Source organism: Mesitornis unicolor, unplaced genomic scaffold (genome assembly GCF_000695765.1).
Source record: "Mesitornis unicolor isolate BGI_N332 unplaced genomic scaffold, ASM69576v1 scaffold1881, whole genome shotgun sequence".
NCBI classification, from domain to species: Eukaryota; Metazoa; Chordata; class Aves; order Mesitornithiformes; family Mesitornithidae; genus Mesitornis; species Mesitornis unicolor.
The window spans coordinates 14,448-28,242 of NW_010164245.1; the positions used below are offsets into that span (position 1 = coordinate 14,448).

The 13,795-nt window shown below is 37.4% G+C and overlaps 1 protein-coding gene across 1 annotated transcript in view; it reads left to right on the plus strand.

Moving 5' to 3' along the window:
* ADCY8 (adenylate cyclase 8 (brain)) overlaps nucleotides 1-13,795 on the plus strand; it is a 48,498-nt gene that overhangs the window by 9,030 nt on the left and 25,673 nt on the right. Inside the window, exons 3-5 of the mRNA XM_010194220.1 lie at nucleotides 1,400-1,597; nucleotides 8,238-8,338; nucleotides 13,360-13,561. Coding sequence (XP_010192522.1) covers nucleotides 1,400-1,597; nucleotides 8,238-8,338; nucleotides 13,360-13,561 — 501 coding nt within the window. The remainder of the gene's footprint in view (nucleotides 1-1,399; nucleotides 1,598-8,237; nucleotides 8,339-13,359; nucleotides 13,562-13,795) is intronic.

Sequence of the window (13,795 nt, forward strand, 5' to 3'; positions counted from 1 at the left end):
AGATTGCTTTTCACTTCAAGAGACAGATTTCAGTCCTAATATCCTTTTCTCCCTATATATTTGGCCTCTGAAGTCACTCATCAAAAGATGGAATATGAGTAAACTAGATATTATCTGTGTCTACGGAGTCCTTGGATTTTATTTTAGCATTGTAAAGAAAGTTGTCGCTTGAGGTTTGACAGTGGGTACCAGAGAGCCTGACTGTTTTAATGTGCTCTCCAAGATTCAACAGAATGTAATTAACAGAATGAATTGAATATGAAGAGGGAAACCTCCCTCTACCATTTTCTGTGCATAATCCCATGATCCAAAATAATTGGCTTTCCAGGGAAATCTAGTGATAAACTAGCCTAGACGTTTGTTCCCTACAATACACAGTAGGACATGTAACAGAAGATCTTTCCAGCAAGGACCTGTGGGATATATTTTCTCAAACAAAAGTGTATTTCTTGTCCATAATAATTCTGAAATGTCTGATGCTGTGATGTATGAAGGTTTATATCCTTTCCATTCATTAACATTTCTTAACCCCTTGGAATATCACAGGTATAGATAATAGAGTTTATTTTCCCATTCTAGTGGGAAAGTGCTACTTCACTGTGGTTTATGTCATGAAATGATACCATGAAACTGAATTGAGTTATTCTCTTTATGAAAATAAACCCTATCTCTTTTCTGAAGGTGAAGCACCCTTCGTACTATCTCCACTAGCTTTCCTTTGCAAAGCTATGCAAAAGTATCTTCTTTTTCTTTTGATTAGTTAACGTCATACCAAAGGGATAAAGCATTTGAGATAATATTTAGAATCATAATATAAATTACAGTTAAATCACATAGCCTAACTGTAATATAGGCTGGCTGAAATATACCAGTAGTGAAGAAGAACATATTATTTGAAAGCCCATGCTGAAGTAATGAGAAATGTCACCTTCTTCACTCCTGCCTAACTGATCTGTTCCTTAACTACACACATCCAGTAAATTTAAGATAACAAAAACCCCATCATTTCTCCTGTTATGTGACTTCTGTTTTCTGTAGGTTCTATGCTTAGTTGTTAGAACACACCATAAAGTTAGATACCCTGCTGTGATCTTGGTGTGTACTCCCCTCGTGCATGCTTTAATAATTAATTAGCAGAATCTGGAAAGGGGAATATATTGCTAGTGTTCAGTGCAGCAACAAAGCTCCTAGTCTCTATGAAAGAGGGCATTAAAATACTCCCCTTAATGTACTGTATGTGTTTAGTGGAACAGACTTATTATTTAACACTTCTGTAGATTTCATTGAATGAATTGCATGGAATGCTGTAATGGTTTGCAATGCAACATGATCTAAAACATTGCATTTTTAATCCAAGGGGACCAGCAGGTTTATTCTGTTTGCATGTGCTTTCCCCTAGACTCTGGCTGCCCTAACAAGAAATTCAATAAATCTGCTTCCAAACCATCTTGCACAAGCTTTGCATGTCCAGTCTGGGCCTGAGGAAATTAACAAGCGAATAGAGCACACCATCGACTTACGGAGTGGCGATAAATTGAGAAGAGAGCATATCAAGCCTTTTTCACTGATGTTTAAAGACTCCAGCCTGGAGCATAAGGTAGCTGGGTCTTGGTAGCTGCATTATTCACAATTCAAATTGTAATGAATGTCCACTGAAATAGAGAAGCTGTAGGTTCTTGCTTGCATTTTTTGTTTTCTGGTTTTGTTTTTTCTTTTTTATTTTGTTTCCATTTTCAGAAGTTGGAGCTGAGCTAGAGGTCATCATAGAAAGTGTCATGATGGAGGTGTTATATTACTGAAATGGTTACATTTCATTGTTGGAAAATGCTTACACTAAGCAAACTCTGCTTCTGAAAACAACAGCCATTTGCTGGGTTTCGTTTGCTGTTTAGTACAAGCAGATTTCCATCAGATGACAGGTTTCTTTGGCACAAATGGTGATTGGGCATATTAATAAACTGACACTTCTATTCAAAACATACATCTATATTTATATAGATACGCTTCTTTCATTTAGTCATAGGATCCGTCTCATATCCTCTAGGCAGCTGCTATATTTATTTCAAGTCAAAACTAATTTGTCAACTCTTTGTTTTAGACATCCTTTTTTTAACATCTGCTTCTAAGAGGTAAATATTGTTCATGTCTTCACTGCTTCTCAACAGCAGTACTGTCTCACTAATTTCTATTTCAGTCTGTCATCTATTACAGATGTAAGTTATATGTTAAAAAAGACAAGGCAATGGGAGAATTTTCCTTGCAGACTGACGCAGACTGATGACATGGGGTGGGGTTGCACAGATCTCAAATGATTTCATTGACTTCTACATTGCTGTAGAATTTAAAATGTAGCAACAACAGGTCTGCAATAGGATGTGCACTTAGACTGGAAAGAAAGAATAATAACAGGGAATTGCAAGCATGGAGGCCTACTTCTCCATCATCACTTTAACCTCCACTGGAAAACAGACTTTTTTACTTGATGGGAAGTATGGGAGCCCAGTCCTCAGGTGGTGTCAGTGGTGAGACTTTAATGAAAACTACTGGAAAACAAAAATTCTGTTTGAAGTACATTTAAGCCCTTATTTCACAAGCAATCCTGCAGAAAGGAAAAGAAAGGTTTGGAGAAAAAGAAAGAAAGAAACGAAAATATTCCATTTCTCCATGAGGATATCTATGACACTGAGACAAAAGGTAGAATCCCCAAAGCTGAATTAGCCACAAGGGCTGCAAGAGAAGATATGAAGAATGCAGTCATCATGCAGAGTTGACAGGGACCCAGAGACAGTGAAATCCAAGATTTCTGATATCCTCTGAATTACAATCTAAAGGCCCAAAAGTTATGAGTAATCCTGAGTAATCCTTAATCTTTTCAAGACACATTGTCAAAAGATAAGGTGAAAAAGTCTAGACAAAAAAAGCATTTAACCTAGAAGGTGGAGGATGTTATGATAGAATTTTTTTTGTGTAGAAGACTAAACAGCCTGGTCACACACTTGCTTAATGAGCAATGTTTTACCTAATCTTACATTACTGTTAATAAAAATGCAGCCTGAACATGGGCTGGAGAAAGGGACACTGCCCAGAATCAGATTCTATATTCAGAATATAAACTTTCTTGTCATTTTAGACCTCATGATTAGCAGCCACAAGGAAAATCTATACAGAAATTGTAGATTTTAATTTAAAAGCAATTTAAGCAAGAGTGGGGAAAAAAATCCCATGCCCTAATCCATCACATTCCATATGTCAGATTTTAAATATTATTTATGTTTAGAATTGCATCAGGATGACAAAAAGTCTATTTAAAAGTCAATATTTTGAGCAGTTTTGATTCCTTTTCTTCTCAGTATGACATTTCCAATGCCAGCCTGTGCTGTAAAAATGGTGCTTTCATACAGTATTTTCTTAGGTGCTCATACTAAGCAGAAAGCACAGGCAATACAAACACAAAATCCTTTCAGTAAAGTGGACTGAATCTTCTTTCTGTCCTCTAAATTGACCTGGTTTTTAGCATTGCACAGAAGTACAGTTTTAAAATATATCAGCAGTTTCTCTGGTTCATCGGCCTCCAACAGTTGGATAGATGTTGGTCAGCATCCTCCTTGCTTGTGTTCAGGGTGCTGGGGCACCATAGATGAGCTCAGAGAAGGACAGGGAATGCACCAGGGTGCAAACAGATTATGTGGATTAAGGAAAGATGTGTCCTTTTCATTATAGGTATGTCTTGTGGGACAATGTGGAAGATGTCCCTTGCCTCCCTGTTTGCCTGTGCAGTAATTACAGGATTGTCCCAGGAGCCTTAGTGCTGAATCATAGTCTGCAGGCAGTCATGAAAAAAATAATATGTGTACTGTTTTGCTACAGAAAGTAGCTATTTCCTCCATGTTATCTTATATTACTAGCACTTTCTCCATTTTTCCTGCCCATGTAGGAAACAAAGCAAAGCAAACTCAAGATTTAAATTGGAGCCTCATAAAGCTATTTCAGAAGCCTTTTTTCCACTGCTCTCCCCACCCCTAACCTTGCAGTCTGGAATTTTGCTTGCTTCTAGTCATTAACATTTTGCAACTACTTACATGACCTTCTACATCAGAATCTTGAGATGCTCCCTGCAGTAAATGTCTATGAAACTCCCACCTCACACTGCCGCTTACATCTGCTGCTGCAGTGGCAGCTTCAAGTCAGAGATAGCTCTGGAGTAAAGTAACTTCTCTAATGTGAAATCTTGTGTCCTCACACTTAGCCATCACACTTTCAGGCAATGCTGGCATTTGCCTAATACTTATTTCTTTTATCTTTAAGTACTTCTTATCCCAGACTTTGCAGTTATTCAGTAGGCAGAACAGCCCATAGCTGAGATCCCAATCAGAAGTGTTACTTTAACCTTGTTCAATGAGCAATGTGTTAATGCTCTGTACCTCAAACCACAGAGAAGTGAGCAATCATATGAACAATGAGCTATATTTCTTCCTCCTGCATTAGTAACAGGACTACTATGCTGTGGCATCATAAATCTTTCAAGGTGACTTGTGTAGATCTGAAATGGCATGCTGGAGTTCTGTTTAAACAGTATGACTCATTTTGGGTTTTTTTTAATTGGAAAACCATTGCAGACAGCAGATTGATGCTAGCAATGAAAGTGCTGCTTTATTTCTTTTAAGGTTTCAAAAGGTAAAAAAAAAAAATAAAAATCTAGAATCAGCATGCCCAAAACTACCATGGGAGCTAGCACAGCCTCTGGTTTTCAATGGTTCAAATGCCCAGTATATTGCAGCAGTTTCAGCCATTGGTATAACTTCCCTCTCTTATCCCATTGCTCTATGGCCTTCCTGGTGATAGAATCAATGTAGATTCCACAGCAAGCAGTGATGGCTGCATTAGTGAATATGTTCTCTCCCTGAGGCAGTATGTATATTTCCACATGAATTTTGTAATCCTTCATTTTCCAGTGGATTTGAGCAGGATCTCCCCCTGCTATATTTTATAGATTCTTTACCCAGATGGACTAGTCATTACTAACCTGTATTTTACTCATTAGCTCTTGATATCTCATTTAGAGACTAATTCACTCTCAGTTTTGCTAGAGGTTATTTTCACAAATAGGATGTAGGCAGACAGAGCAAAAGACTCATCACAGGAGAGTACTTCTAATAGTAGCATGAAAGTACACTAAGGGTTTCAAAATATGTAATAGCTCATGAGGAAAATCTGATACTACTTTAGATTATTTCCAATAATTAAAAGATACCATTACAATGTTCTACCTTAATAGCAGTGACTTGGAAAGATCAGTACCACGTACTTTCATAAAAGCATAGTAACAGGGCAGGGAATTTTACATATTGGCAGGGTTTTTGTTAAGGAAAGTTTCCAATGTAAAGATTTGTATAAAGATATTCTAAGTCTTCCTGCATATTTGTATTTGGATCATAAATCAGGCTGGGCTTAGAGGTGAAGTGTCTACATATTTTCTGTGAGATGAGCACACTGAAAATATCAAAAGGGCTTTAAATTTCACAGTACGGGTTTTCTTAGGTCAAATATTGGACCTAAATAGCTGCATTTTTCTGTTTCAGAATTTTTGATGGGCAAGATAAATAGAAATTAAATGTGTAGGAAAAAAACATTGCCCTTCCTTCATGCTATATCCTTGGAGACATGGGCCTCACCTCTTTCCTTTAACCCAGAAACTTCTAGTGGCAAGAAGGTCTGCAAGAAACACTGAGCAAACTCCAGGCCTGTTCGGCGTCTTCTTTCCTATCCTTGATCAACAACTATTTGTGTCTACCCTTTGGTCTTCTCAGGAGTTCATCATCATCTTCTTCTGTCCCTTCCCTGTACTGCAGAAGCTTTTCCAGTAGCACAAACGCCATTACTCTGAAGGAAAAAAAAAATAACCCATGGTCCCCGTTTTCATCCGTAAGGCCCTATCCAAGCCAAACAGCAGCAGTGAGGATAAGGTCAAAGACCTTCTTCCCCAGTGAACAAACACTTTCTCTAGGTGAACATGTAAAGCCAGTTGTATTACCAATACTCCCCTTCCAAAAGGTCCTGGGAAAAGAGAGGAAAGGTGGGGAATAAGCAGAATTACTTAGCAGAGGAAACTTGGCCTTTCTTATGCTAGCTTAGTTTCAGCTTGCTGGCTGGGCTAGCCAGTAGACAAACAGTGCCCTCCCAGTAGTGCAGGTAAATGGCTCAATCTTAATGGGAAGCAGGGTGAACCTTCACTATGCTATAAGCAGGTCACACTAGTGCAGGCAGGTCTGTAGGAGGCTGCAGCTAAGGTTTTCATTGCAGAGTAGGTCACATCACAATTCTTCCAACCTCTCTACATGGGTCTAGTTAGCTATGTGCCTTCCCATACTTATGGAAGTGCCTTGAGGCTTAGTCTATCCTTCCATTACTTCTCAAAGTCATTCAGAGGTAGACTGCTACAGAAGTGCTGCGTTTATCTTTGGTGTTTGTGCTGCCTCAGAGATGCTAACAATTTCTTATGACAACATTGTACCTGATTAGATCACTGCATCCATCCTGTTGACATGATGCTCAACATAGCAGGCAATTCCATGTTTGTGTTTCATTCAGTTAGTTTGCTACAATTTCCCTAAGGAACAGTTACGGGTTTTCACATTATATTTTAAGGAATGCACCTTTCTCTTTCTCTTTGGTATTTTTTGTGCCACAACGAAAAAAAGCTCTGGTCCATTATTTAAACAGATTGATGCATTTCTGTTTTCCTGCACATCAAATCAGGATCAGCGCCTCTGTGCTTCCAGAAGCAAAATGAAGTTGCCTGTGAGCACCATAGAAAATCATGTCAATGTGACACTGCTTCTGTCAGCAGCAGACATAGGGCATGATCACAGCAGAGGAGGAATCAAAATTAGGGAGGCCAGCAAGTAAACACCCTCTCCAACTCATGACAAAAGGGAGCAGGGAAGAGATAAGCCTTTTTCTGTTTATAACTGAGATGATGTCCCTACTGAAGGTCCATGTAGTGAACATAGTCTAAGTCTAGATAGGATCTTCCTTCAAGAGCAGATTAGCTATAAAATGCAATTTATAGCTGAAGTCTCACAATGTATGGTCCTGATATACATTTCTTAACTGGTTTTAATTTTTGTCTATTATAATGCTCTCTAGGAATTTATAACTGCAGTTTGCCTTATTTCCAAATTGCTGGAGAAAGACTCTGATATCTGATATGTCTTTGACTCTGATTTCCTTTTGTTCTGCACATGTAACTCTTAGCTTCTTCAAAACTGCAAGAGAATAAATAAAATTGAGTTATTGTTCAGAGGAGGAAAAATTACCTGAGCAAGCATCTGTGGGATTTTTTATTAGGTGAAGAAAATTTAGTGATATCAGTATACGATAAATTGATTTACAAAAATATGTATATGGACCAATCTTCATCTGCTGTAAACAACTGGAGTTTAACTGAATTAGCAGTGATAAATACCAGCTGAGGACTTGGGTAATGTTTCCATTTTAACTGATCCACCGTGATTCACTGATATATTCATTACTCCTTTTCTTGGCAACTCCCATAAAAGGCCAATGTGTGAGCATTTTCAGCGGTTTGATATGCTGGAGAAAAATACTTTTGCAATAAATCATAATAATAACACACCTCACATGGTCTTTTACATAATAGTACCTTCATTTTTTCTTTCGAGAATGCCCATATTGCCAAGTTTCTATACAGCTTCTGGATAAGTTAGGATACAGAAATCATGACCCACGTCTTAATGTCCTAAACTATGTACTTTTCTTTAAAAAATGAAAAGTAAAAAATAAAACAGAATGGCCTCAGTTTGGCAAGCAGGAAGAAACCTCCATGACACCATGCATGCAGAGACATAGCCAGCTTCAGGTGATGAAATCCATGGTTTCTCTGGTTATACTATTAAGTATTTAGGATTCTACTCAGCAGCATAATCCCCTATCATCTACCTGGGGATTTTTAAAGCAAATAATTGTGTAAAAGATGCAATAAAGTAAAACTGCGTTGTACAGCAAATTACAGAATTTTGCTCTCTTGGAAAAAGTATTTTACTGGCTTATTAATGATTTATTCATTGTGTGTAATTTTTAAAAACAAACTCAGGTTTATCAGTTTATTAGCTCTTCCTGTTAATATCCCCAAAGTCTCCTATATGCATCAGTGTTTATGAAACTACTGCATGGTTTAACAGCTAATTTACTCTTCTGCTTTTTTTTTTAAATTCTAGTATTCTCAAATGCGGGATGAAGTATTCAAATCAAACTTGGTGTGTGCATTTATAGTTCTTGTGTTTATCACCGTTATCCAAAGCTTACTTCCTTCTTCCAGGTAAATACATTAATATATCTATCTATATCTGTAGGTGCTCTTGGGGAAACAGAGGGATAATATTTCTAGGATTGATGTGGAATGAACCTCTAAAATCTGCTTGTCCGCCAAAAATGTTCAGAAATATTTTTTCACATTTTTTCTCAGTATTAACTGCTTTTGTACCACAAAACCTGCAGCTACATGTTTTCATGTGAGAAAGCAGCATCTACTGACATTATGCTGTTACATATCTAAGCAGAACTCCTACTGAGATACGTGGAAACTTTGGGTTACAAAAGTTTGACGGGATATGGCCTGCTGCTTCCAGTGATGAAGTAAAACACGATCCAGATTTATGACAGTGATGCTTTGCTAAGTGGCCTTGGGAATCAGTGATTGTTTTGGTTTTGTTTCTTACATGCTACATAAAAAGTCGTTCTGTTGGGCTTTATTTCTGATGAGAGGCATTGCTCAGCTGGGGAAAGCAATCTCATATCATTAAGAAGCAGCAAGGAGGTGATCTGATGCATCTTTTCTCACTTCTGCTTTTATCTGGGACTAACCAGGCAACAATTTTCTGCCAAGGTGATGAAAATGTGACATAGCTGAGACCTCCGTGTCCACATTTTACACAGTCAAACCCATCAGCTGGTATTTTGGTCTACTAGTTAATAGTGAGAACACAAAAGTGTCTTCTACTACTAAGGTCAGTTTTCATAGTAGAGCCAGAAGAACATGACTGCCACTAGAACATGCCCCTGGTCCCATTTGGTCTTTGGCAAAGCAAGTGTTAAAATGTAAATGCCCAGATGAACATAATTCTTAGGCAGTTTCTAACACTCAGATGAACGTTAACTTATGGCTGCCAGTAGAATAACCTTGAAAATACAGTATTTGTATAAGAAATAATTTATTTATTGTATTGCAGTAATGCAGCAATATTTCTTGGTTCACTTCTAGAAGAGCTGTTTCACCATGTTTATGTCTAATAATATTAAAATGGTGGCTAGATGCAGGCAGGTAACTGCACTCCACAGCCGTGATGTCCTAGGTATTTTGTAATTCTCAGCTGAGAAAGTACCCAAAGTGGTACCTGACCTTCTGCTGTTCCTTATGTGCTATAGTGCTCTAATACTAGTAAGTTTGTTAGCTTTTTTAAAGTTCTTCTCTCAATAAACATATGAAATTCTTCACCTCTGGTAGATGAGGTTTTTTTCAGTATGTACAAGAAGATTTATGGATCTTATTAACGAAACCTGTTTTCCAAAAAGATTTCTGCTGCTATATCAATCATTTCTATACCAGGAAAAAAGCATGATATTTTTTCTATCTGCACACTTTTTTTTTTGTTAATTCTTTTTAGAGTGTATAGTGCCATTGGAATTGGGGGAGAAGGAGTCACATAACCACATTGCCAGTAGCTGTCTCACTTCCTGGTTTCCCATCTTGCACAGTAGTCTTATGTTTTTCCTTGCACTTCAGAAATGCTTTGTGGACTTTTTTTGTCACTGAATGTTAAAGAGGCTGTAAATATAAATAGGTTCAAATAAAGATGAGATTAATTCCTACAAGATAAGATCAACAGATCCTTTTAAACAAAAGTATGGAATGTTGGCCTCAAGAATGCCCTTAATGGTTGATTGTTGGAACCTGGGAAGATATTTAGGGAAAGGATATTTACCCACTGCCCCTTTTGTGAGAGAAGATTTGGAGCCACATGGGTGCTCTATGGCAGTTGTTACATTCTTTGAGATTTGAAGATTACTGTCAGGATTTAAAGCGGCATGTTTTGGTCTTCGTTTGTCAAGTTCTGATACTCTGCTTCAAAAAATATGTTTCAGTCTTAAAAAAGCATGCCTATTAAATATGACATGGTCAAGAGATGAGTAACCCTAAAATAACAGGATGAGGAGCTTTGAGTGAGAAAGTTTTAATACGCTCAAACATATTGAGTGAGGAAATGATCTGGAAGTTCAAATTTCTGAAATTCCAGTTCTAAAAGCAATTCAAGGTATGAGCTCATGAACAAGTTATCACCAAGTTGGGCAGGATTTGGATTCAGAGAGCCTTGGATATAACTGCATACTCATCTGTTATACCTCTAATAGATATCAGTGAAGTAAACTACCACAGTAGTACATAATTTCCATGGAACAGCTAACAAACTATAATTCACACTACTCATGGTAACTTACCCTTTCCTAACAACATATTTAAATGCTTTTCAATAAATGCTTCAAAGCTCTGTTGAACAAGGATGTAACTTTGTATTCGCTTAAGTGCATCTTTGAGTATTTTTCTGAACTGAGTCTTTTGTAGGGATTTCTGGAACTTCAGTGAAAAAACCCCATTATTTAAATAATTATAAAACATATCTTATTAAGGATCTTCAGGGAATTTCCCAGACAGGTTGCCTTAGTCTGTGTGTTAAAGAAGGGAATCATCATTCTATCATTGTATCTGCTGTGTATAGGAGTTTCAGAATTTTATCTCAGTTTATATCTGTCTCCCGCAGGACAAATATTTGATCCATTAATGATTTTCCTTGACAGGCCAGGCACATCACTAAATTAAAAAAAATCTTTGCAATAGTTTTCATTCTTTAAATATTGAGTTGGGGAAATTACTTTAAGTGACATAAATTAATGCCATATTTCTGCTGTAATTATCCTCTATGAAGCCATTAAGTTCCATTGCCAGCCTTACAGTGATTCATCTCCATCTGAGAGGTCTGGGAGTTTGATTCATTTCCTGCAATGAACTTTCTATAAGCTCACACGGGCAATAGATCATATTGGAGTAGGCTGCCAACTACTCATTTCTGTCAGTTTTTGACTGGGTTATTCTTGTGAGGGGAGAAAAACAGATTTCAAACTGTTGTTCATTTAAGCATCTGCATCTTCTGTTTTACGTCAGCTTCCCTTCTGACTCAACTCTTGATTTGTGACTGTACACAAGGAAGAGGGAAGACAAAAGCTCCATTTCAAATTTCACTTGATTTTGACAGTAAGGGAACTCCTAGAAAGAAAAGCATTTGGTCTTGAATCTCTTCTTGAATGAAGAGGGGATCCAACTCAGGTGTCCTAGTTCTGGGAGAAGTTCATAAACAGAAGAGTATTATGACTGTTCCTATTTCTCTAATTTTGGCTATATCTTCTGCTGTATTTGATCCTATTAGCATGCTGCCAACAAAATCTTAGGACAGATACCGTGCTGATTCTCTAGGAGGTCATAGATGTGCAGACTTCAGTTTTGCTTTTATCTCATCCAGGTTTAGGCAAGAGACAAACACATCAATGTTCAACGAACAGATACAGCGGAAGAATTATTGTTGCCTCTATATTTATTATGAACGAATACAATGCCATAGTTTCTCAGCTACCTAAACAGGTTATGCTGCAGTTTGGATTGATATTCCAGATTTAGGTCCCTCGATGCTCCCTTTATAGTACCTCAATTCAACAGCACTGTGTCTTACATGTAGCGTTTGGCAGTCCAAAATAAGAACTCATGTTTAGTGTCCTCAGGTCTGACCTCTTCAGGCTTGACCCTAATCTTTTTGAAAGCTTAATTTGGTTTCATTTAGAGCTAGGTCATGCTAGGTCTGCAGAATTGGTAGGCTGTGTCTGCACATATAGACTGTCTATATATATCTGAGATATAGATAGAAACTACCAGTTCCAAAGAGGACCTCAGTCATTTGGCTTTGTAAAGCAAGAAGTCTATTGCAGAATTACTGCTGTAGTGTGGGAAACTGAAGGAATGAATCTCACATAACTGTCTGTCAGTGTTTATAACCCAAGGTCAAAGTATAGGCACTGGAGAACAGGTCAATCAGTGGATCTCAGGGTGCCCTCAGCCTGAACAAGATACTGCTGTGCAGTGAGATGAATCGTATCCTAAACTACACAGCTGTCTTGACAAGACCTTTTGACTATTTTGACCAGTTCTCCATGAACATATTGTTCAGCTTTTCTCTGGCTTTATTGACTGTCTCTCCCTTGGCTTTCTGTGTATTTCCACAAACAGAGACTGCTCTCAAGGCATCACTGTATTTTGTCTCTACTTGGTAGCCTTGGGAATTTCGGCAAGTCCTGACACTTCCCACAAAACTTTTGGTTGCACAGGATGAAATCTGTGGCTCTTGCTTCGATCTTTGTTTCCTCTTTATTCACTCTTCCCTTCATAATATGATTTGTTTTTACAGACTACATTATTCCTTCTTTCAAAAACAAGCTTTACTTCTGGATGAGCTCACTGAAGAGGTTAGGACAGTCTGGGGAAGCTCCACTTTGTCCTGTATGCAAATCACACACAAAACTGACAAAGCTTGTTGGAGTGAAATGCTGACCCAAGTGTAAGATAACATGTCATACCAACGGTACATCATCAGAATGGTGTCAAAGCTAATCTTACCCCATGGAAGCTCTCCAAGAAGTTGAAGTGTAATTAAACTTATTTCAGTTCATTAGGGAACTGAACTTCCATTTTGATACTTTTCACACTTTATTTCAAAACGTGCTGTAATATAATTTAGTACTATAAAAAATCATTTTATACACATATATTATAGCAGTTCAAACACGTCCCAGAAGAAAAAAAATCTGGTAACTACAGCTTCATTTTCTATTTGTTATCTGTTTAACCTGTTTTATTTTCTGGACTCCTACACTGCAAGACTCATTAATTTTGAGGTTCTGAGAGTAGGAGCCGTACATATAAGCCATAGCTGATTTACTGAGGCTTGCATGCTGTTTTCAAAATCTTATACTTTGATCATAATTCTGCTTGTTTTTTCAACAGCATTTTCTTCACCAAGAAACCACGTGAAGCAATAGTAGATCTATGGAACATGAACAAATCTTTGCTTTCTCTGTTTGTTTTTGTTTGCTTGTTTGTTGCATTATTTTTCCCTGGACTAATTATCTTGGATTTATAACAACTGATTTTTCTTATTCTTGACTGTTTAAATATTTATTTTTATTAGCAGTGGTATTGTGCTTAGATTTAATGCTAGGTTCTCTTTATTTTCTTCCTAGGGTGATACCAATGATCATTCAGTTTTCTATTCTGATTATGCTGCACTCCGCTCTTGTGCTAATCACGACAGCAGAGGATTACAAATGTTTACCCCTAATGCTCCGGAAAACTTGCTGCTGGATTAATGAGACCTACCTGGCCAGGAATGTCATTATATTTGCATCAATTCTGATTAATTTTCTTGGAGCCATCATCAATATTGTAAGCTTTATAGGGAACCAGGGAATATTATACAGAAAAAGATGGTTTATAAATTATTAAGTTTGCTACGGGACTTGCTTACTATTGTGTTTGTAAGTCAGCTATGATTTAAATATAAAAGGCAAAGTACCACGGCTTCAGGAAATTCAATCTGTTGCTTAAACTATGTATTTATGAAATATCTAATTATTTCTCCCTCGTGAGTATCATCTATTTTTAAAACCCTTTTGCTAC